The sequence below is a fragment of the Erpetoichthys calabaricus genome, chromosome 8, assembly GCF_900747795.2.
Source record: "Erpetoichthys calabaricus chromosome 8, fErpCal1.3, whole genome shotgun sequence".
NCBI lineage: Eukaryota > Metazoa > Chordata > Cladistia > Polypteriformes > Polypteridae > Erpetoichthys > Erpetoichthys calabaricus.
The window spans coordinates 10665788-10692108 of NC_041401.2; the positions used below are offsets into that span (position 1 = coordinate 10665788).

At 42.1% G+C, this 26321-nt stretch overlaps 1 protein-coding gene across 1 annotated transcript in view; it reads right to left on the reverse strand.

Annotated features, from left to right (window-relative positions):
* Positions 1 to 26321, reverse strand: part of osbpl6 (oxysterol binding protein-like 6) — a 229441-nt gene that overhangs the window by 38489 nt on the left and 164631 nt on the right. The window contains exons 14-19 of the mRNA XM_028806230.2: positions 23549 to 23636; positions 17309 to 17562; positions 17023 to 17160; positions 12274 to 12337; positions 11325 to 11403; positions 3156 to 3300 (exon numbers count right to left, since the gene is read on the reverse strand). Of these exons, the coding sequence (XP_028662063.2) occupies positions 3156 to 3300; positions 11325 to 11403; positions 12274 to 12337; positions 17023 to 17160; positions 17309 to 17562; positions 23549 to 23636 (768 nt within the window). The remainder of the gene's footprint in view (positions 1 to 3155; positions 3301 to 11324; positions 11404 to 12273; positions 12338 to 17022; positions 17161 to 17308; positions 17563 to 23548; positions 23637 to 26321) is intronic.

Below are 26321 nucleotides of genomic sequence, written 5' to 3' on the forward strand. Positions count from 1 at the left end.
CGTCAGCGCTAGACGGGCTTCGCAGCGGTGAAGTATTGCTTTTAAATTTTAATTAAGAAGAAAAGAAAACCTTTTTAAATTAAGTCTTAAAAAGAGGTGTAAAGATATTGACAATAAGCTACGCAAACCCACCAAGACATGCAATCGTTTAAATCAAGGCGCAAGTCGAAAAACACCATCCCATAATATTAGTTAACGATTAACACATTTGTATATGTATTGTAAGCATACAATACAACTGATAATATGTTGCGCTTATTTATCTGGTGTACTGACATTTTTGCGCGTTTAACAGCTGAAATCTAACGTGGTTTGTGCCCTTCAGAATGAAAAGAGTTTGCATTTACCTTTTTAATAAAAGGCGAGCTTTTAAGCCTGAGAAATCACCCCGTAAATGCACACGTTTAATTGCACATGTGTTAATATGTATGCTTACACAGTATTAAAAGACACTCAACAAGTACACAGTATTAAAAGACAGTCAACAATTAACGTCATTTACCTTCGTTCCCGCCTCCTCCATTAGAGTATATGGACAAAAAACAGGTTCCAGTTATGACCATTACACGTAGAATTTCGAAATGAAACCTGCCTAACTTTTGTAAGTAAGCTGTAAGGAATGAGCCTGCCAAATTTCAGCCTTCTACCTACACGGGAAGTTGGAGAATTAGTGATGAGTGAGTCAGTCAAACAGGTTCCAGTTATGACCATTACGCGTAGAATTTCGAAATAAAACCTGCCTAACTTTTGTAAGTAAGCTGTAAGGAATGAGCCTGCCAAATTTCAGACTTCTACCTACACGGGAAGTTGGAGACTTAGTGATGAGTGAGTCAGTCAAACAGGTTCCAGTTATGACCATTACGCGTAGAATTTCGAAATAAAACCTGCCTAACTTTTGTAAGTAAGCTGTAAGGAATGAGCCTGCCAAATTTCATACTTCTACCTACACGGGAAGTTGGAGAATTAGTGATGAGTCAGTCAGTCAGTCAGTCAGTCAGTGAGTCAGTGAGGGCTTTGCCTTTTATTAGTATAGATAAGATCGAGCAACACACGGCAAGGACAGGAGTTATTAGGAACAGTCATCATGGGGTCAGAAGAGGGAGGTCATGTTTAACCAACATGCTGGAATTCTATGAGGAAGCAACAAAAGGATACGACCAGAGTGGTGCAGATGATATTATTTATCTGGACTTTCAGAAAGAAATTGATAAGATGCCACATGAGAGGATGGGCATCAAACTAAAAGAAGTGGCAGTTCAGGGTGATGTTTTTAGATGGGTGCAGAATTGGCTCAGACAAAGGAAGGCAGAGGGTGATGGTGTGAGGAACCTCATCAGAACTGGCTGATGTTAAGAGTGGTGACCAGCAGGGGGCAGTGCTGGGGCCGCTGCTATTTTTAATATTTATAAATGATTTAGGTAAGAATATAAGGAACAAGCTGGTTAAGTTTTCAGATGATACCAAGATAAGTGGATTAGCAGATAATTTGAAATCCATTATAATATTACAGAAGGACTTGTATAGCAGACAGGCTTGGGCAGATTTGTGGAAGATGAAATTTAATGTCAGTAAATGTAAGGAATTACACATAGGAAGTAAAAATGTGAGGTCTGAATACACAATGGGCGGTCAGAAAATCGAGAGTCCACCTTATGAGAAGGATTTAGGAGTCATAGTGGACTCCACTATCAACTACCAGACAGAAGACAATAAGAAGGCTGACAGAATGTCAGGTTATATAGCGCCTTGATATGTGGAGTACAAGTCACAGGAGGTTCTGCTCAAGCTTTATAACGCACTGGTGATGTCTCATCTGGAGTCCTGGGTGCAGTTTTGGTCTCCATGCTACAAAAAGGGCATAACAGCACAAGGTCCAGAGAAGAGCGACTAGGGTGATTCAGGGCTACAGGGGATGAGTTATGAGGAAAGATTCAAAGAGCTGAGCCTTCACAGTTTAAGTAAAGGAAGATTAAGAGGAGACCTGACTGAAGTGTTTAACATTATGAAGGGAATTAGTGCAGTGGATCGAGACGGTGACTTTAAAATGAGTTTATGAAGAACACAGTGACAGTTGGAAACTTGTTAAGGGGAAATTTCCCACAAACTTTAGGTTTTTCTTTACACAAAGAACAAAAGACACTTGGAATAAGCGACCAAGTAGTGGGGCAGACAGCAAGATGTTGGGGAGTTTCAGAACTCGACTTTATGTTTTTTTGAAAGAAATAAGTGGACAGGACTGGTGAGCTTTGTTGGGCTGAATGGCCTGTTCTCATCTTGATTGTTCTAATGTCACCTCTTTAAACTGAAAAAGTTCACCTCCTTCACCCACTCCTTAAAGCTCACAGTGGCAGAATCCGCCTGGTCACTCTTCTCTGGACTTTCTCTAGCACCGCTTTGTCTTTTGTGTATTATGGAGCCCAAAACTGAACACAGTAGTCTCCTTTGACTTGTGTTCCTATTAGCTTTCTTGATCACTCCAGTCCACTGTCTAGATGTTGATGGTGTCGAGTCTACTACGACGTCTAAGTCCCTCTCATATGGAGTAGTTTCAGACCTCCCATTGTGTATCCATATTTAACATTTTTATTTCCCATTTGTAATACTGTACATTTACTTACAATCAAATTCATCCTAAGTTGCCCAAGTCCTTCTGTAATGATTCAGTGTGTTCTCCATTATTTGCCCTTCCTCCAAGTTTGGTATCACCTGCCAGCTTATTGATTTTATTGCTGTCAAGATGATTTATGTTTATTAATAAGATCAGAAGCCCAATACTGACCCCTGATGGTCACCACTCTTAACATCACCTGACTCTGAAAACTTTCCCTTTGCCGTAACTCTCCCTGTGTTTGAAATCATTTTGGACCCACTGTGCCCTGAATTCCCACTTGTTTTATTATTATTTCCAATTCTTATTTGGCTGATGCCTGTTATCCAGGGTGATGTACAACAGTTGAGTTGCAGTGGGTTACATTTCTTTTTTTGTTTTTTGCAATTGGAGCTCAGGCAGGTGGAGGGACTTGGTCACAGACACACAAGTGTCAGTCTCCGAATTTGAAGTCCAAACCCTTCTCTATTACGCCACAATGCCCGCCACTGCCACTAACAAACGTAGCTTGGGCCTTCTGAAATGCTGCTCAGTCAGCGAGTCTTACCTTGATGAAGGTGAGTTTGCAAATGCAGGCGCTGCTTTTGGTGTTCCTTATGGTTATCTCGCCATAGTGCTCTATCCACCTCCTGCCGCTGAGGATGTTGTGAATGCAGGTTGTCACTTTGTTCCACTCGTATTGGTCATTGAACCTGTGTGAAAGCAGACAAGAGACAGAGCGTCATTTCACTGTCAGAATCAAATGACTCAACTGGCAGGCAGCGTGGGCTGATGGGTAAGAAGTACAGCGGCTGAGAAGTGCCAAGAAATGCAGTTATTTTTTATTAAATCTTTTTGTCTTGCAGGTGGTATTTCATCAGACAAAGTGCTGTGTAGATGATAGATAGATAGATAAGAAAGGCACTATATAATAGATAGATTAGACAGATATGAAAGGCACTATATATTAAATAGAATGATAGATATGAAAGGTACTATATGATAGACAGATAGATAGATATGAAAGGCACTATATGATAGATAGATAGATAGATAGATAGATAGATAGATAGATAGATAGATAGATAGATAGATATGAAAGGCACTATATGATAGATAGATATGAAAGGCACTATATGATAGATAGATAGATAGATAGATAGATATGAAAGGCACTATATGATAGATAGATATGAAAGGCACTATATAATAGATATGAAAGGCACTATATGATAGATTAGACAGATATGAAAGGCACTATATGATACATAGATTAGACAGATATTAAAGGCACTATATAATAAATAGAAAGATAGATATGAAAGGCACTATATAGTAGATATGAAAGGCACTATATGATAGATAGATAGATATGGAAGGCACTATATGATAGATACTGTAGATAGATATGAAAGGCACTATATAATAGATATGAAAGGCACTATATGATAGATAGATATGAAAGGCACTATATGATAGATAGATATGAAAGGCAGTATATGATAGATTAGACAGATATGAAAGGCACTATAAGATAGATAGATTAGACAGATATGAAAGGCACTATATAATAGACAGATAGATAGATATGAAAGGCACTATATAATAGACAGATATGAAAGTGACTATATAATAGATAGATATGAAAGGCACTATATAATAGACAGATATGAAAGTGACTATATAATAGATAGATATGAAAGGCACTATATAATAATAATAATACATTTTATTTATTTGTAGGCGCCTTGCTAAACACTCAAGGACACCGAACAATAGATAAAACACAGATTATAAACAAAACTAAAATACAAAAATTAAAATCAGACAGAGCAATTGTAATCAAAGAGAAAAAGCAGTCTTAAACAAATGAGTGTTAAGTTTAGATTTGAAAAGTGAAAATGATTCAATATTTCTAAGCTCAGGTGGTAGTGAGTTCCAGAGCTGGGGAGCAGAACAACTGAATGCGGACGAAGGGGACAGTCAAGTGGATGGAGGAAGAGGATCTAAGGGTGCGGGAGGGAATGGCAACATGGAGGAGGTCAGACAGATATGGAGGAGCGAGGTTGTGGGGAGCCTTAAAAGTTAACAGAAGAATTTTGAATTGAATGCAGAACTTAACTGGAAGCCAATGAAGCTGCTGCAAGACGGGAGAGATATGGTGAATAGAGGGGGTTCTAGTAATGATGCGGGGAGCTGAATTCTGGACCAGTTGAAGCTTATAAAGAGATTTGTGAGAAAGACCAAAGAAAAGGGAATTGCAATAATCCAGACGAGAAGTGACAAGGCTATGAACGAGAGCAGTGGTGTGGGGCGAATACAATTAATGTGACGCAAGTGGAAATAAGCAGACTGGGAGATGTTACTGATGTGGGACTGAAAGGATAAAGTACTGTCAAGGATGACACCCAGACTCTTAACCTGTGGGGAAGGGGAGACAAAGGAATTAATTATCAATAACAAATGAAAAATGATCAGTTTTGGATAATGTGGATTTTCTACCAATGAGGAGAACCTCAGTTTTGTAACTTGTTGTTATTTAATTTAAGAAAATTTGAAGAAAACCAGGATTTGATTTCTGCTATGCAATCAATAAGTGAGGAGGGTGGAAAGGAAGCAGTAGGTTTGCTAGTGAGATAGAGCTGGGTGTCAGCATAACAGTGGAAGCTAATGTTATATTTATGAAAGATATTACCGAGGGGAAGGAGGTAAATAATGAAAAGGAGGGGCCCCAGGACAGAGCCCACCTGAAGTAACAGCGGTGGGTTGGGATGTGAAAGTTTTAAGAATAACAAACTGAGTGCTGTATGAGAGGCAGGATCTGAACCAGTCTAGTGGAGTGTGGGTAATGCCAATCAAAGATAATCTATTAAGGAGAGTGGTGTGACAAATAGTGTCAAAGGCCACACTCAGATCAAGGAGGATGAGAATAGGAATTAAACCAGAATCAGCTGCCGTAAGGTGGTCATTAGTCATTTTTATAAGTGCTGTTTCTGTACTGTGGAGGGGACGAAAACCAGACTGGAGCTGTTCATACAGATTATTTTGAGATAAATGAGAATGAAGTTGAGTAGCCACTATTTTTTCAAGAACTTTGGAAATGAAAGGTAGATTAGAAATAGGACGAAACTTACTGAAATTAGTCAGATCAGCACCAGGTTTTTTCACTATTGGGGTTATTGCAGCAGTTTTAAAAGATGAAGGAAGTAGTGAGAGAAGAGTGGATTATAGCAGAGATAAGGGGGACCAGAGAGGGGAGGCAGACTTTGACCAGAACTGGAGGGTTGGGGTTCAGTTGACAGGTGGGTGGCTTAGACTTACAGACGAGATCTGAGATTTCTGAGAAAGGAGGAAGTTGAAAAGAGGAGAATGAGTGAGTTGGTGGGTGAAATTCAAATGAAGTACCGGAGGAATCCGTACAGAGAGACTGGTGAATCTTCTGGATTTTTTTCATTAAAAAAGGACATAAGGGAATTGCAAAAATCAGTTGAGTAAAGGTGAGAAGGTAAAGAATCCAGGGGTGGTGTGATATTATTAAGCAGTGAAAACAATGACTTGATGTTTCCTTCATTAGAAGAAATAATGAGAGTATAATAGTTAGTTTGGGCAATACAGTCCTTGTAATAAAGTATATGGTTTTTGTACATCTCTCTGTGAACTAAGAGTCCAGTTTTTTTTTTAAACGACCGTTCAAGTTTCCGGTCTTGGGCTTTCAAAAGCCGAAGTTCAGGTGTGAACCAGGGAGCAGAAAAGGAGAAAGAAACAGATCAAGTGTTTAAGGGTTAAGAATACCATTAAGTCCAGTGTTATACTGTGAGACCAGTTCTTCAGGAGAGGATAAATTATGAATGTCCATAAGGGAATCAATATTAGAGGAAAAGAGCGTCTAAGTTAATATTCTTAATATTACGGAAAGACACGAGACGGCAAAGCTTACTATTGGAAAGTGCAAGTTTAACAGATAGATAGATATGAAAGGTGCTGTATAATAAATTATACAGGTAGATATGAAAGGCACTGTATAATAGATAGATAGATATGAAAGGCACTATATAATATACAGATATGAAAGGCGCTGTATAATAGATTATACAGGTAGATATGAAAGGCACTATATTATAGATATGAAAGGCACTATATTATAGATATGAAAGGCACTATATAATAGACAGATATGAAAGGCGCTGTATAATATAATAAGCTCTCCTCTAGGAGAGCTGGACCATGCCCCTCGTAGAAGGTCCTTAAACCATCAGCAGGACCCACCAATATCTGCTCCTTTGGGCAAAGAGGAACAGGATGAGCACTGGCAGAGCCTACAAAATGATCTCCAGCAGGCAGGCCACTGGTGTGAATGTCTCTGACCAAACAATCAGAAACAGACTTCATGAGGGTTGCCTGAGGGCCTAACGTCCTCTAGTGGACCCTGTGGTCACCATGGAGCTCGTTTGGCATTTGCCATAGAATACCAGAATTGGCAGGTCCACCACTGGCGGGCGCCCTGTGCTTTTCACAGATGAGAGCAGGTTCACCCTGAGCACATGTGACAGACGTGAAAGGGTCTGGAGAAGCCGTGGAGAACGTTATGCTGCTGTCACCGGTTTGGTGGTGGGTCATGATGGTCTGGGGAGGCATATCCATGGAGGGACACATGGACCTCTACAGGCTAGACAACGGCACCTTGACTGCCATTACGTATCGGGATGAAATCCTTGGACCCATTGTCAGACCCTATGCTGGTTCCTCCTGGTGCACGACAATACTCGGCCTCATGTGGTGAGAGGATGGAGGAATTGATACCATTGACTGGACCCCAACCCTCTCCCCGACCAATTTCACTTAATTAACCTGAACTCTGTAAAACACATCTGGGTGGGACATTATGTTTGGGTCCATCAGACACCTCAGCCTGTCCAGGAACTCAGTGATGGTCTGGTCCAAATCTGGGAGGATATCACCCAGGACACCATGCGTAGTCTTATTAGGACGATGTCAGGTATGGATACAAGCACGTGGGGTTGCTGGCTGCGGGGTGGGGGTTATACAAACTACTGAGTATGATTTGGAGTTGCTGCAATGAAATTTCATCAAAATGGACTCGCCTGCCTGCCTGCCGTATCGTTTTTTCCCTTTGATTTTTGAGGTGTCTTTGAATTCAGCCCTCTGTATGTAGGTTGATCATTTTCATTTCCATCAAACGATGAGGCATCCTTTTGTTCCTAGCATATTACTCAGCCCATATCAGTAGAGAGAGATTTTTTACATATATTATACTAGCCATCCCCCTGCGGATTTGCCTGCGTAGTAGTGAAACGGGACAGTGAGAAGGGACCTGCCCGGCTCCCCATTACTGACATGATGCTTCACCCTTCCCTCAGCCCACAGCCTCTCTCTCAGATTAGCATGAAGATCGCTCCTGCAAGTGAACTATGATACTCAGCATGATGAGAGAAGTCGCAAAATCAACCGGAATGTTCAAGCAAAGTATAGAAAAAAACCCGATCTGAATCCGTTAAGTAGTTCTCTCATTCGCTATCTTAGCAGATGTAAGATACGCCCCGAGGCTGGCGTGTGAGTGAGGAGGGCCCTGCACCCCAACCCTTGGCCCGCTGAGTCTCTCTCAGATTGGCGCAAGTAAATCGGTACTGCAAGCGAACTATGATGCTAAATCAACCGGAATGTTCAAGCAAATTATAGAAAACAAAACCTGATCTAAATCCGTTAAGTAGTTCTCTTGTTGAAAAGCAGACAGACAAACAGATAGACAGACAGACTTTGGATTTTATATATATTTATATATATATATATATATATACATATATATATATAGAGAGAGAGAGAGAAAGAGAGATACATTTGACTGTTTAAAGTTGATTTTATCAAAGGGGGGGTCATATGGTGGGGCGCTTCAGGCCTATCCCTACATTACCTGCCTTACCGTTTAGGCAGGTGGGCAGCAGCAATCAGCCCACTTTCAGCATTTCAGGGCTGATTTGTTACAAAGGAGTACTGGAGTCATGGGGTAGAGATAAATAGATAGATAGATAGATAATGAAAGGCACTATATAACATTTGATAGATAGATAGATAGATAGATAGATAGATAGATAGATAGATAGATAGATAGATAGATAGATAGATAGATACTTTATTAATCCCAAGGGGAAATTCACATACTCCAGCAGCAGCATATTGATAAAAAACAATATTAAATTAAAGAGTGATAAAAACACAGTGGAAGTTAAAAAGTGCAAAGTGGAGAGTGCATGGTAGGTATAACAGACAATAACTTTTTATAATGTTAACGTTTACCCCCCCAGTAGAATTGAAGAGTCACATAGTGTGGTGGAGGAACGATCTCCTCAGTCTGTCAGTGGAGCAGGACGGTTACAGCAGTCTGTCGCTGAAGCTGCTCCTCTGTCTGGAGATGATCCTGTTCAGTGGATTCTCCATGATTGACAGGAGTTTGCTCAGCGCCCGTCGCTCTGCCACAGATGTCAAACTGTCCAGCTCCGTGCCTACAATAGAGCCTGCCTTCCTCACCAGTTTGTCCAGGCGTGAGGCGTCCCTCTTCTTTATGCTGCCTCTCCAGCACACCACCGCGTAGAAGAGGGCGCTCGCCACAACCGTCTGATAGAACAATAGAGGGGTCCTTTCCTCAGACTGGACAGCGAGCACGGACTCGGCTGTAGAATGGCCAGTGGGTCGAGGTCTCCAGTAATGCCACTGTGTGACTGGCTTGGTCTTTGATGCTTTCTTATAATTTCATCTCCTCCGTTGTCAACCAGCCACAGTTATACAATTAATTAATACACAGATATTATTGGGTTTCATTGACGTTTATCTGTTTGTGTTTTGTTTTTGACGTACTTGTATCCCCATATGTGACAGTTCTGCATTTAGAGAGTCGTATCATCTACTCTTGCATTTTGCCTTGAGTGTACAACAACAACATCATTTATTTCTATAGCACATTTTTATACAAATAATGTAGCTCAAAGTGCTTTACATGATGAATAAAAATAAAAGACAAAGTAAGAATTAAAATAAGATACTAATTAACATACAGTAAGAGTAAGATCCGATGGCCAGGGGGGACAGAAAAAACAAAAAAAACTCCAGACTGCAGGAGAGAAAAAAATTAAATCTGTAAGGATTCCAGACCACAAGACCACCCAGCCCCCTCTGGGCAAGTTGTAGTTGTGTGTAGTTGCGGTGGTCTGTGCCAGGGCCATCTTAACAGCATTATAGAAGGGCACTGGGACCCCACTCAGCAAGTCACAACATACATAGATTAGCAATGGGGCCCCCAGGCAACTGCACGGCGTGCCCATGCGTTAAGATGGCCCTGGTCTGCGCCTGTATGTGGTGAGGCCTTATTGCAAGAATAAAGTTGTTTGTACTATGGTGTTGAATTTCTGAGGTGGCCCTCACGCTCTGTGAAGAGGATGACTTGTGTTCTGTTTTGTGTGTCGTATTTACCTCAGGTTTTGACAGCCATTGCACATTCTGGAAGGGGGTTTTCTCTCTCAATCTCTCTCTGAATTGTCCTTCACAATGGTGTTTGGGAGACTCAAAGCCTGGGTGGGAGGCAGTCTATTAAAGAGGGCCTGTTTAAAGCCCATTGTGTCATTTTGGGCTGTAGAAGAAATACATTGTTGTTGTTGCCTTTCCCAACTGTAGCAAGAAGATTATTTGTGCCAACTAGCGGGCTTTGCCACCTTTTCTCTCCAATGCTTTTCGGTCTCTTTTCGACGTGCTGCTCTTTCTTCTTCGCTTAGTCACTGACGTCATCTAGAACATATAAAATTAGTGGCTTATAAGAGCTGAGAGCACAGGACGTGTGTCTGATAAAAGCCTTTACATGACTGAGAGGTGAGGTGACCGTGATCTTATTTTAAAAAGGTTGTAAGTAGGGCGTGACTCGAAAGAATCTCATGTTAAAAGTCCCCACGAGACGATCCGGGGACAACAACAATCCATCTTTTAATTCTCGTTGATAAGCCTCTTCAAGAAGAAACACTACTTTTCCCTGATGGCAACACAAATTAGACGATCTACAAGTCTCCGACTAAAAGTTTAAATCCGAACAATATATTCAAAATCTTTTCGCTGTTCACACCCTCATACACCTTTATCGTAAGAGCATCCCTCATCTACGATGGAGCGTTCGATCAGAAGAAAATATGAAGCTGGTTTTAAATTCAACATTGTTGAAGTAACAAAAGAAATCGGTAACTGTGCTGCTGCAACAAAATTCGATCCGTTTGAGAAACTGATATGAGATTGGAGGAGGCAAGAAGATGTAAAAAAAAAAAAAATTAAGTGTCGCATTTTTGAACGGGCGTATAAGTCGGGGTCTAATTTTATGATCAATTGTTCGGGTTTCAAGACCTGACTTATACATGAGTATATACGGTATCTGTTTTCCAGCCAAGACAAGACACCCTATTTGCTTCATTATCCCAAATATCTGTGTTCTTCTACATCTTATTTGTTTTCAGAACTCATTAACAACTTCAACATTTTATAAGAAGTTTCAATAATGAAGTTTTATCCAAGTAAGCTGGGTCCCCGGAGCTGAAAGAAATACCCCCTGTTAGAAACATAAATGTACCCCTTCAGGCCTGGGCCATCAGGTTCAAATGTAACCTTCTGATCTACCCGCTTGTTGCCCTCCTTCACCCAGTCCAGTGACTCGTGTGAGTGCAGGATGAGCAGAAAGGCGAGGACTTACTTTGGGAGGGTGACGTTCACTGCTCCAATTGGAATGATCTCCATGGACTTCCCCCAGAATTTATTTTTCCATCTCATATCTGAAACAAGCAAACACGAAATTCGGGTTGTTATTATTATATACATCAGGCACATATTATTATTCAGTATCTCAATGCATGAGGCCACAGTCTGCCCTATGTGAACTCTTGTGAGACCCTCACAGCAAATTCTATCTCTCCAGCCTCTCCAATCGATCTGTCCAGGACGCTTCCTTTCCAATTTAAAAAAAATATTACCACCTCTCCTAGGAATCCTAACTTTCAAAATTATTCAACATTCCAGTTTTTGTAAGGTTAAATCTGACCACGGAGAAACGATTCTTGCATCAGCCAGACAACAGCAAACAGACAACAGACTTTAGTCTCATCTAACTCATCTAATTGGGGTTACAGATGTAAAAGAAATGGGGGAAGTGATGGACTACAATAGCAGTCGACCCTGCCAGTGTGGTAACTGTAAGCATACAAGGACTGTATTGCCTTCAGTTCAGATCTCCATAGTAAAGGGCCTGAAAGGGAGAACAGGGTCACCCTTGGAGCCCACCACAATAAAACTGCCTGCCGTGCAGGCTTTGGACTTTTCCATCTGTTGTTCTGCCCTGCTTGTAGTAGACTATTTTCAGATGATTTTAGCCTTTGCCTTGTCCCGGAATACCGAATCGGGACTTTGTAATTGGATTTTTTGGACTCTTTTTGAGATTATTTTTTGAAGCTGCTTTTTGTTGTTCTTGTTTTACACTCTCCTTGATTTTTTAAGTTAATTTAATACATTTACAGTAAATGGCATACATTTTTGATGTCTAGTGTTTCTGGCCAGGGGTTTTGTTGGTTCTCTTCCTTTGAGGCACATTCATAACACCCACATGGCCAGTTTTGTTTCCTCTTCACAAAATATCTGCAATGTCTTACCTTGCCAAAAGAGAAACTTCTTGGATTCACAGTGGCATGCTGAAATGGGTGGATGGTGGCTGACCTGAAACACAACCACAGTGTTATAAAACATTTATCTGCAGGGAGCCTTTCTATAAGAGGTGCCATCTTTTTCATATTATTCTCTAATTCCAAACCCATCTGCTTGAACCCTTTTGAAGAGGCAGCTGAAGAACCACCAACACTTTCAGAGATACAGGATACCATAAACTCACTTCCAGAGTGGGAAAGCTGCAGGCCCAGACGGCTACCCACTGGAGTTTTCTAAAACATTTTTAATTAAGTTAGCTCCATTAATATTATTTCTAGAAACTAAAGAAAGCACAAGTCCACCACAAACATTCCTCCAAGCATTAGTAACTGTTTTTCCAACAAAAAAATGAAGACTCACTACAATGTACAGCATATTGACCAATCTCACTCCTAAATAATGATGTTAAGATATTAGCGAAAGTCTTAGCTAGAAGGATTAAGAAAGTAAGTAACATAACAAGACCAAAACAGAGTCACTGAACAGGCAGATAGAGCCTCAGACAAAAGTAAAGCATGTGACAGAATCGACACATGGAACACAGACAAGAAAACATATTGGAATATGTAAAAAGAATAAATTCAAAGAGGGTGACAGGAAAGTGTGGAACATTTGGAAATTATTAAATAAATCAACATAGGAAAGAAAACGGATGCCATGGATGAACAAAAAATCTAGAATGGAACCAGAGAAGGTGTGGGAAAAAAAGCGGCAAACAAAAATTAGGGTTAAAGGTCAAGTATGGCAAGTAGTGCAGTTGTGTAATTTACGGGTCATGCCAACTTCACTGGAGCTCTTTTCTTTTGCCAAAACAATAAAATTGATTTTAATAGATTTGATGAGGGCGGCGTAACCTAACAGTCCATGATGTTATGCTGCCTGGACGTGCGTATTTTTTGTGTTATTTTTTTCTTTTTTTTAGCATGAAGAGTCTCTTTATGGAGATTTATAACGATTTTAAATTATTTTTAGCAAAGGTTATTTTTTATTGTTTGTGACATGACCACAATTGTCATGCCTCTCATGTCACAAGCAGTGGTGGTGCAAATACAGTGACATTTCTGCGTTTTAGACACTGTGTCGTCGATATGGACAGACCGAGTCTAATAGATAGACAGATGTATGAAAGTTAAACATGAACTGACTAAAGATAAGACATGGAAGATGTTACATTAGAAATAGCTGTGGACTTGTTAGATAATCTAAGAAAAGTACCACGTAATAGAAAAAGAGAAAAGGGATGAGGAGGAAAAAAAATGGAAAGGAAGTACAAAAAGGAAAGAAATGTCTCGGTTAAATCTGATAGATAGATAGATAGATAGATAGATAGATAGATAGATAGATAGATAGATAGATAGATAGATAGATAGATAGATAGATGTGAAAGGCACTATATGATAGATAGATAGATAGATAGATAGATAGATAGATAGATAGATAGATAGATAGATAGATAGATAGATGTGAAAGGCACTATATGATAGATAGATAGATAGATGGATGTGAAAGGCACTATGTGATAGATAGATAGATAGATAGATAGATAGATAGATAGATAGATAGATAGATGTGAAAGGCACTATATGATAGATAGATAGATAGATAGATAGATAGATAGATAGATAGATAGATAGATAGATAGATAGATAGATAGATAGATAGATAGATAGATAGATAGATAGATGTGAAAGGCACTATATGATAGATAGATAGATAGATAGATAGATAGATAGATAGATAGATAGATAGATAGATAGATAGATAGATAGATGTGAAAGGCACTATATGATAGATAGATAGATAGATAGATAGATAGATGTGAAAGGCACTATATGATAGATAGATAGATAGATAGATAGATAGATAGATAGATAGATAGATAGATAGATAGATGTGAAAGGCACTATATGATAGATAGATATGAAAAGTGCTATATGATAGATAGATAGATAGATAGATAGATAGATAGATAGATAGATAGATAGATAGATAGATAGATAGATATGAAAGGTGCTATATGATAGATACTGTAGGTAGATGTGAAAGGCGCTATATGATAGATACTGTAGGTAGATGTGAAAGGCGCTATATAACATACAGTGCCTTCACAGTGTATTCAGACCCCATCAGGATTTTCAGATTTTATGTTTCACCCTTGTGCTAAAATCACTTAATCCCCCCAATCATACAACACTGAATACCCCAGAATGACAAAGCAAAAATAAGAATTTAGAAAGATTTGCAAATTTATTTAAAAAAAAAAAAAAGAAACATCACATTGACACACGTACGTATTCAGCCCCTTTGCTGTGACACTTGAGACTTGGCTCAGGTACGTCTCATGCTGTTATTCATCCTCAGAATGTTTGTACACCTTGTTTGGAGTCCAGCTGTGCTTATTTCAGTTCTGTTGGCACACGTGGAGCAGGCGAGGGGCTGCCACATTACAAGAAAAGCACACACCTGTCTATAGAAGGTCCCACAGGTGTCAATCACCAATCCATGAGGTCGAAGGAATTGCCTGCAGATCTTAGAGACAGGATTGTGCTGAGGCACACATCTGGAGAAGGTGACAACAACTAATAATTCTTAAATGGAAGATATCTGGTACAACGTCGACTCTTCTCTGAGCCGGCCACTCGGCCAAACTGAGCAATCGCAGGAGAAGTGACTTGATAAGAGAGGTGGCCAAGAACCCAATGGTTATCCTGTCTGAGCTCCAGAGAACCGGTGTGGAGGTGGAACAAAATTTCCAGAAGTACACCCATCACTATAACACTCCACTGCTCTGGACTTTTTTTAACAGAGCGGCTAGACAACACGTTATTCCACTTGGAGTTTGCAATGAAATGAGATTCTGTGGTCTGATGAAAGCAAGATTAACATCATGTCTGGAGGACACCAGGCACCACTCATCACCTGTGCTACTCTATTCCAGTGGTAAGGTGTGGTGGCAGCATCAGGGACTGGGAGACTGGACAGGGTTGAGGGAAAGCTGAACGAAGCAAAGTCCAGAGATCTTCTTCATGAAAACCTCCTCAGAGCTCTGGACCTCAGACTGGCCCGAAGGTGTATAAAGTAAAGACGACACAGGAGTGGCGTAGGGTCAACGCTGTGAATGTCCTTGGGTGACCCAGCCAGAGCCTGGACTTGAACCAAACTGAACATCTCAGAGAGAGAGAGAGAGAGACCTAACAACAGCTGCCCACCGACGGTCTCCATCCATCCTGACTGAGCTTGAGAGGATCTGCAGAGAAGAATGGCAGAAAATCCCCAAATCCAGGAGTGTGACAAACTCAAGAAGACTCCAGGCTGGCATGGCTGCCAAAGGGGCTTCAATGAAACGCAGAGGAAAGTTTCTGAACACTCACATTAGGGGGGATATTTCGGCTTTGTATTTAGTTTCTAAAATCGCATTTCCGCTTCGTCATTCTGGGGCGTTGGCTGTCAGTTGATGAACAAAAAAAAAAAACGAAACAGAGACGATTTCAGCACAAGGCTGCAACATGACAAAATGGGACAAAAGGGGAAGGGGTCCCGAATGCTTGGTGGAGGCACAGCATTTGTAGGGGACATCACAAAAAGACAGGCACTGGTCAGACAGGTGACAATGTGACACTGAGACGCACGTAACCTGACTTGTCTTAAGCCTGGCCGTTGGACAACCGCCATATTCTTTTGCCGATTTTTGTTGCTCATGGCCACAACTGCAGCACAGATTACTGGCTCTGTACAGTGGAATCACTAAACTGGTGACGATAACAATTCTTAGAAAACAGGAAACTCTAAGACCTACAAACGGATTTGGAATCCGTTATATCATCACAGAAGGACTTGGATAGCAGACAGGTTTGGTCAGATTTGTGGCAGATGACATTTAATGTCAGTAAATGTAAAGAATTACAGATAGGAAGTAAAAATGTGAGGTTTGAATACACAATGGGAGGTCTGAAAATCGAGTGTCCACCTTATGAGAAGGATTTAGGAGTCGTAGTGGACTCTAAGCTATCGACTTCCCAACAGTGTTCAGGAGCCATTAAGAAGGCTAACAGAATGTCAGGTTATATAGCGCCTTGATGTGTGGAGCACAAGTCACAGGAGGTTCTGCTCAAGTCTTTATAACACACTGGTGAGGCCTCATCTGGAGTCCTGTGTGCAGTTTGGGTCTTCAGGCTACAAAATGGACATAACAGCACAAGAAAAGGTCCAGAGAAGAGCAACTCGGCTGATTCAGGGCAACATGGGATGAGTTATGAGGAAAGATTCAAAGAGCTGAGCCTTTACAGTTTAAACAAAAGAAGATGAAGAGGAGACCTGACTGAAGTGTTTAAAATGATGAAGTGAATTAGTCCAGTGGATCGAGGCGGTGACTTTAAAATGAGTTCGTCAAGAACATGGAGACACAGTTGGAAACTTGTGAAGGGGAAATTTCACACAAACATTAGGAAGTTTTTCTTTACACAAAGAACAATAGACACTTGGAATAAGAGACCAAGTAGTGTGGTAGTGAGACTTTAGGGACTTTCAAAACTCGACTGGAAGAAATAAGTGGACTGGACTGGTGAGCTTTGTTGGGCTGAATGGCCCGTTCTCATCTAGAGTGTTCTAATGTTGTAATATTTGTTTCAAACCTCAATGGTGAACCACAAAAACACACATGAACTTACCAGCCACTGAAATGGCACGCTACTACATACCTGCTCAGAGAAGAAGCAGAAGCCCTTGTCCTCCCGAATGCACTCATACGTTTCCCCCAGGACGGGGTTGAAAGGTTTACTTCCTGCCCTGTAGTACGTGGACGCATACCCTGAAACTGCAAACGCAGCAATAAGAATCTGTAAAGCAGAACACAAAAATAAAGTCAGCAACATCCTGATAAGTCCAACCTCAGTAGTAACACCTCACACGTTCACAAATCAAGTTCAGGGTCTGCAGAATCATCAAGACCCCCCCATCCCCAGCACCCTCCACGCAGATCCTTACCATACGCTCATAAGGGTCCTCGGTCTCGGAAGCCTTGTCCAGCAGCTCCGAGTATTCCAGCTCCTCACAGAGGTGCTGCAAGGTGTTGAGAGGCTCATTGAGCTCCACCGGCATGGACACCTTGGACAGATCTTTGCCAATGTTGTTCCGCAGGACGTTCCACAGGTTGATGCTGCTGGTGTCATGAGACGGAGCGGGCAGACAACTGCGGCGGCCATTGCGGAACGCCCCCCGTGCCAGGTCTCCATTCTGTACTGAGAGAAGAAGGGAGCGTGATTTCGTATGGCTCTTTGATTAGCAGGACCCTTTCTGGATATGCCGACGTCGCCATCAAGCCCTTGTACGCCCACCCAACATGCTCACCCATGAAGTAACTATAAGCATAGGCAGTCGTACTGTCAGGTGTACAAAGTCTAATGGAATTCCTTCCTTACAACAAGCAACACAATGTCACTCCATGGCACCATAAAAAAGGCAAAACTATACAGTCGTGGCCAAACGTTTGGAGAATGGCCCAAGTGTTGGTTTTCACCAAGTCTGCTGCTTCAGTGTTTTTAGATCTTTTTGTCAGAAGTTTCTATGGTAGACTGAAGTAGAATTACAAGCATTTCAGAAGTTTCAAAGGCTTTTAGTGACAATGACATGAAGTTTATGCAAAGAGTCAATATTTGCAGTGTTGGCCCTTCTTTCTTTTTCAAGACCTCTGCAATTCACCCTGGCAGGCTGACGATCAACTTCTGGGCCAATCCTGACTGATGGCAGCCCATGCTGGCAGAATCAATGCTTGGAGTTGGTCAGAATTGGTGGGTTTTTTGTTTGTCCACCCACCTCTTGAAGATTCTCAATGGGATTATGCATTAACAGCATTATAGCCCCCCGGGCAAAACAGTCCACTGGGGCTCCTACCTACACAACCACTCAGCAAGTCACGACATACATAGATTAGCATGGGGCCCCCGGGCAACTGCCCAGCATGCCCATGCGTTAAGATGGTCCTGGGTTTAAGGTATGGGGAGTTTCCTGGCCATGGACCCCAAATTCCCAGAGCCACTTAGTTCTCATTTTTGCATTATGGCCTGGTGCTCCATCTTGTTGGTCACCAAACTGTTCTTGGATGGTTGGGAGAAGTTGTATTCGGAGGATGTTTTGGTCTCATTCTCTATTCATGGCTGTGTTCTTAGGCCAAATTGTGAGTGAGCCCACTACCTTGGCTGAGAAGCAACCTCACGTGACATGAATGGTCTCAGGATGCTTTACTGTTGGTGTGACACAGGACTGATGGTAGCGCCGCTCACCTTTTCTTTTTTCTGGATGCCCCAAACAACCAGAAAGGGGATTCATCAGAGACAATGACTTGAGCTCAGCAGTCCAATCCCAGTCTGTCCCTGATGTTTTTCTTTGCTTCTTTGCTGCCCTTCTTGACACCCACCAGGCCGTCCTCCAAAAGTCTTCGCCTCACTTCTTGAAAGGTGACTGGTCTCAGAGGTTCCTTAGCACATTGGAAGTCCACCACCAGCTTTGTTTTGCTGATATTCAGTTGCAGGTTGTTGTCCCTGTGCCACAAGATGAAGTCCTCTACGACTTTCCTGTACTCCAACACATCTCCATTATTAATGCATCCTATGATGGATAAGTCATCTGAACATTTCTGTAGATGGCAATGGCTGGTATTGTGCTGGAAGTTTGCTCTGTAGAGAAGTGAACAGGAAGGAAGGCAGGACGGTACTCTGAGGTGCTCCAGTATCACACCCCACCATTTCCGACTCACAGTCAGTCCCTCAGCCTCACACAATGCTGTCTGTTGGTCAGGTAGTCCATCATCCAGGAGATTGTGTAGGCATCAAGATTCAAAGCCTTGAGCTTATTCCACAGTCGATAAGGCAGGTGGTGTTAAAGGCACTGGAAAAGTCAAAGAACATCATCCTGACTGTGGTGACGGCTTTGTCCATGTGGGCATAGATGCTGCGAAGTATGGAGATCAGAACATGCTCCATACTTACATGTACCTGATAGGACAACTGCAGAGGATCAAGATGTTCTAAAACCAGGGGGTTGTAGCCGATTTGGGACCAGCCTCTCAAAAGTCTTCATGATGGCTGATGTAAGAGCAATTAGTCTGAAGTCCTTGGGATCACTGGAATGCACTTTCTTTGGTACTGGAACCACACAGAATGTTCCCCACAGCCTGAGAACCTTATGCAAACTCAGGGAAAGGGAAAATTGGTGCTGCAGGACCCTGCATGGCTTGCTGGCACTGGTTTTCAGCACCCTGGTGCGGATTCCATCCTGCCCTGAAGCCATGTCCATACAGAGTTTTCCCAGCTCTCTCCTGACTTGATCAGCAGAAACACACAGTCCAGGGAATTGAGGTGGGCTTGTGACCACAAGTGTAATGTCACTGTAGGGGAAGGTCACGCAGGGTGCAAGTGGCAGACTGAGTTGGGACCTTCTCAGCTTGAACGCAGAGGCTAACAGTGTTGGGGGATATGGGGGTGGTCTGGACTGACAAGAATGACTCAAACCTGTTGAGGATCTGCTTCAGTTCATTAGCTTTGTTCTTATTCCCTTTTTCTGCATGTTTAACATGTTTTGATAGTCTTCATCCCATTCCACACTTCCTTCATGTCGTTTTGTTGTAACTTGTGCTCAGGTTTATCTCTGTAGTAGATTTTCCCCTCAAGGGGCTGCGTCTTCAGTTCCGACTGCACACACTTGATTTCATCTTTATCTCTGGAGCTGAAGTTACTCGTAGATAAAATCTAACCTGTTTGATATTGTTCGGGATGAGTCACAGAATCATTGGACTGAGTCGCTGACTATGTCACGTTACACGACCACGATTCAAGGGTAAGGCTGTTATACTTACTGATGATGGCGCTAGAGAGTAGAAATGGGTTGCACGTTGATTAACATACACAAGTACGAATTTCACCGTACAGTGGAACCTTGGGTCACGAATGTCTCGGTACACGTACAAATCGGGTTACGACCAAAAAGTTTGCCAAACTTTTGCATCTATTCACGACTACACACTCGGGTGATGAACAAGCCAGTTTCACCACCTAAAGTTAAAATCTAACCTGTTTGATATTGTTCGGGATGAGTCACGGACTCGTTGGACTGAGTCGCTGGCTATGTCACGTTACATGACCTCTGTCACGCACGTGCGCATGGGGAGTCGCAGTACGACCCGGGTAGTAGCGCGAAATCCGAAAGCCATACGGGACGGACGGGCAACTAACCTTTTTCCTAGAAAGAAAGAAACGGCGACACCCTGAACCGTCCCCTGTTCCTCCACTTCCGCATCTTCCTTCCCTCTGATGACGTCAGAATCCCAGAATACACCACAACTCACTACCCAGCATTCCTCTGTTTAATTCTGGTCCCCTCTATAAATGTTCCCCCATCAAGCCATATGGTTGTTCAGTAGTTGGCAATTGATTGTACTCTGGACTGTATAACTTTGACTTGCAACTTCTTTATAGTATACGGGGCCGGAAACCCCAAACTTTTATGTGCAGTTGTGTCTTTTCTTTTACACCACGATTCAAGGGTAAGGCTGTTACACTTACTGATGATGGTGCTAGAGAGTAGAAATGTGTTGCACGTTGATTAACATACACAAGTACGAATTTCACCGTACAGTGGAATCTCGGGTCATGAACATCTCGGAATACGTACAAATCGGGTTACGACCAAAAAGTTTGCCAAACTTTTGCATCTGTTCACGACCACACACTCAGGTGATGAACAAGCCAGTTTCCCTTCTGGTTCGTACACGCCGATGATTTCTGCACGCGTTCAGTCTCTCCCTATACAGTACATTGATCTCGGTCAGACGTGCATCGCGCAGAGGGACTCTACCTCAAAACTGTAACCTCCTCTTCATCCAGCTTCCTGATCAATACCTTCATGCCAGAACTCGACTCATGCAAGGTTAGTGTTCTTGGTTGTTTATTGTTAGTTTTTTGTATAAATTATGGATTTTTCAAATTTTCATTTTTTTCCCTGTGCTTAAAACTCATTAAAAAAAAGTGTTTATAGTGAGCGGTTCGTAAGGCTATTAGCGTGAACTCTTGTAGTGTTAGTTTTCTATGTTGTTCAAGGTTTTCTCAGTGTTATTCAATGTTTTTACATTTAGTTTAATATTACACTGTGCAGTATATGGTATAATTAACTATTTTTGTGCTTAAAAATTAAAAAAAAAAAAAATTTACATAGAGTTCGTACGGTCCAGAACGGATTAATTGTATATACATACAATCCTATGGGGGAAATTACTTCGGGTCACGACCAAATCGGGTTGCGACCAGAGTTTTGGAACAAATTACGGTTGTGACCTGAGGTTCCACTGTACTCTCTATAAGCCGTCAATATCGTCCTTGGAAACCTAATTAAATAAGGTTTAATTATTTAATTAAATTAATCATTAATTATTTATTTAATGGATGGATTAAATAAAGATATTTCCAGAAATGCACTCATGCAAGGAAAAGGAAACTCCTTAAAAAAGAAATAATAAACAAATGTACCAATGAATAATAATCTCAAAAAAGTGATGCTAAAAAAAAATGGAAAAATAACAGAGGGCACAAAAACCAACAAGGTTATGGAAAGTGTAGTCTTTTATTATCCTCTCGAGTGACTGCTGCGTCTGAGGGAGCTGATCTGGTGGCCCCAAAGAAAGCAGAACAATGAGGGACATGAGGGATCAGGAGAAAATTACAAATACAAAAAACATAACAGAAGTAGAGGGTGGCACGGTGGCGCAGTGGGTAGCGCTGCTGCCTCGCAGTTGGGAGACCTGGGGACCTGGGTTCGCTTCCCGGGTCCTCCCTGCGTGGAGTTTGCATGTTCTCCCCGTGTCTGCGTGGGTTTCCTCCCACAGTCCAAAGACATGCAGGTTAGGTGGATTGACAATTCTAAATTGGCCCTGGTGTGTGCTTGGTGTGTGGGTGGGTTGGCGCCCTGCCCGGGACTGGTTCCTGCCTTGTGCCCAGTGTTGGCTGGGATTGGCTCCAGCAGACCCCACGTGACCCTGTGTTCGGATTCAGCGGGTTGGAAAATGGATGGATGGATAACAGAAGTAGAACGGTAGTCACGGATCGGGGAAATATGAAACATGAATAGAAAAACGGTAACGGGGCGAGGAGCAGCTGCAGTCCTGACAAACCGGGGAAAGGAAAAAATGGAAAGCAAGAAAGCAAACAAAAAAAATAAGATCTATACGTCTATAAAATGCTAAAGGCTGTGCCCGTCTGTCACATGATGACTTGCAAACCACTGGGGTGAGATCCTTGTTGCTCAAAATTTATGACCCAGATATGTGCTGGATAAGTAAAAAAAAATTGAGCAGCAGCAGCAGCAATCTCCACAAAGTTATCGAAGCTTGCATCTATGACAAACTACTCGAGAGGGGGACATGGCAGAAAGGAAAAGAACTGTGGTGACAAAAGAGGGGGAAAAAGGGGGGAGTGGGGAAGGAGACAACACCAAACACAGTCTTTGGTTTAGCACACAATACTTCATTCAAAAGCAAAGAGCCGTCGCCTCCCACACGTTTTCCCCATCACAATCCAGACTTTCATTACAAATCTCTCACTATTTATATAAAATCCATCGTCTGTATGTCTGTCTGTCCACTTTTCACGAGAGAACTACTTAGAGTGCTTAGATTTAGATCGGGTTTTTTTTCTCTAATTTGCTCGAACATTCCGGTTGACTTTGCGACTTCTCTCATCGCGCTAAGAATCATACTTCACTTACGGTGCTGATTTATCTGCGCGATTCCGAGAGACATGCAGCGGGCTGATGGGAAGGGGGCGGGGCCCTCCTCACTCACGTGCCAACCTCGGGGCGTATCTTACCTCCACTTGGGTGGCGAACGAGAGCACTACTTAATGGATTTAGATTGGGGTTTTTCTAGAATTTGCTCGAACATTCTGGTTGATTTTGCAACTTCTCTCATCGTGCTCAGTATCATAGTTCTCTTGCAGGAGTGATATATTCACGGTAATTGAAGACAGAGGCTGCGGGCCGAGGGGAGGGAATCACGTCAGGAATGGGGAGCCGGGCATAGGCCCTCCTCACTGTCCTGTTTCACTACTACGTGGTCGGAGCCGTGGGGACGGCCAGTCATTAATAAATCTGAAGACCGCTGGTTGCTCCTCAGCCCCAATCTTCATCGTTTGGTAAAACACCATTATAAGAGTAATTCTAGCCAGAAAAGGAAATGCATACTTTGCCTGGAAATGCTGTCAGCTACACTGGCGTTGTCCTCTGAAATGTTGTCACTGACATCGCTCACGTAGGACTCGTCATCTGACGCCTGCAACAAAGAGAGACATTAATTGGTGAGCGTTTTCAATCGAGGGAATCCTCTTCATCCTGGGCATGTTGGCACTGACATAAACACTTGATTATTTTGTTCCATCGTAACACTTGTCGAGACCCTTTTCCTACTCCAGAGACGTCACGATTATAATACGCACTGCTCGAAAACGAATAAATGATCTGGAGGACAAGAGACGGACCAACACTACTGTCATACAAGCCACACAACAAATACAGAACACACCAATAGAAGATAAATAAATAGAAAGAAAATTGGGATTATGAATATGGAACGTTCACACAACCAATAAATCAACTATTTAGGAAACCCCACACAGCACCGCACCCCTAAATGCACGAATTACGGTACAAAACACTCCAAAAATAAGCCGCTAATGCACTAATACAAATTATGCAATTGAGTAACTGTAAAAAAGCTCCTTGAAATGTCCGTACACCGATGATATATTTTTCCATTAGTAGTCTGGAAGTTTCTCTGAGTCGCTCTGAGATCAGCGTCACTTCTCGCAGGACCACCAGGCCTACTCCCAAGTCCATCATCGAAAGACAAGAGACCCTCAATTCAATCGAATCCCCTTTTCCTTCAATAGTAATGGACCTTCTAATGGTATCCTGTGGGTGGCGTATTTTCCTTGAACGTTCCCCACTTCCTTCCCTTTTTTTTTTTTTTTAAACTTTTTCAGACATGGCTGGCCCCCCTCGTTATTTGGGCTCTCATTGGGCCTTCAAGCCAGGTACTCCTTCCAAGGCAGTCCACGGGTTTGCATTGTCCCTTCAGACTGACTTTTAGACTGTTTATAGCATTCCATGCAGTTCTTGCCCAGCGGTATACATAGGACAAACATCAAAAAGAATCGCAACACGTAGACAGGAACATCACAACACCGTCAGAAGAAAGGACTCACGATCACTGATCTACACACAAACTAAATCAACAGGACATACATTTAACTGGGACAATGTACAAGTAAGATTTAAGGCCAGTACTAAAAGTGCCAGAGAGCTGACCGAATCTTGGCTATCTGCTGGAGTATGTGAATTTCCCCTTGGGATTAATAAAGTATCTATCTATCTATCTATCTATTATATAGTGCCTTTCATCTATCTATCTATCTATCTATCTATCTATCTATCAGTTCTGCATCGGATGCAAAACCACATAATGGATGTGTCTTTTGTCATTGTTGTTTTATATATATATATATATATATATATATATATATATAAAATATTTATATACATATGCAGTACATACACATATATATATATATATATATATTGTCACAAACTCCACATTGTGAATTTCCCATTGGGATTAATAAAGTATCTATCTATCTATCTATCTATCTATCTATCTATCTATCTATCTATCTATCTATCTATCTATCTATCTATCTATCTATCTATCTATCACATAGTGCCCTATCAATGCCTACGGACGATTTTACTGTTAATTCTGCACACACGAGTGGCAGCGCTGAGCAGCCTGTGAGTGTGGCTGCCGTACATGATAACGAGGCTCTGCCCAGCGCTGAGATCATAGACGCAGAATCCATACAACAGATACGAGGGGTTGAGGAGAATGTTAGGGCTGAAGGTGCGATCGATAAGATGAGCACCCCAGCGGATAACAGCGAGAGTGCTGTTCAAGAAATGGAGGACGAGACAGAGCGGGTAAAGCACGTGACAAGAAAAAGGAAAGACGGGTCCGCATATAGCGAAGCTGCTGTTAAGCACAATAAAACTGAGAGCTCAGTCTCCGCAGCTGACGACTCTGTGAATGTTCAGGTTGAGCCTGAGGTGCCTGCAGACACGGGTACAACGAGTCAGGATGACGGCGGTGGCTCGGGGACATCAGTGAGGTCCAGTCTGTCACCTCAGCTGAGCTTCCGTGGTGGCTACAGTAATGACAGCATAATCCGCTTTGTGAAATTTATTGAGGGCAAGAGGGGTGTGAATGTTAGTCACCATTTCCCTGACCTTCAACTGTTTTTGAGCTCAGCTAAGGGGGTCCTACGCCAGGCTACAGTTTTAGGCCTTAAAAGAACTGAAGCGCTGCGGCTGAAAAATGTTATGAGCAGAGTTAAACACTCCTTAAATCCCAAGCCAGTATGATGCGCTGCTGGACACGTCCTTCCATGTCTTTTTTAAAGTTATTTTTGGTGACTGCTTTTCTTTTTTTGCTTTTTGATGCCTTTGTGTAACTTTGGCACTCTTAACATCAATGGATGTCGACATGACAACAAGCGGGTCGCCATGTTTGATTATCTGCTTAATAAACAGCTTGGTGTTGTGTTTTTGCAAGAAACTCACACAGACCCTGCTAACCAAGCAGACTGGCACAGAGGGTGGCAAGGGCAGGTGTTTTTGAGTCACGGGTCAAGTGTTAGTGCCGGGGTCGCCATTCTCTTTTCTACTTTTTTCTCGCCCGACTCGACTAGCGTGACAGAGGTGGTTAAAGGCAGACTGTTGAAAGTGGAAGCCAGCTTACCGGGCACAACGTGGGTCTTTATAAATGTTTATGCACCCAATGAAGGCAGAGAGCGTTTGCAGTTTTTTTCATTGCTCCATGACTTGCTTTTGCAGTGCAAAGATGAAGATCTTGTTTTTGTGGGGGGAGATTTTAACTGCACCGATGATGCCATGTTAGATAGAAATG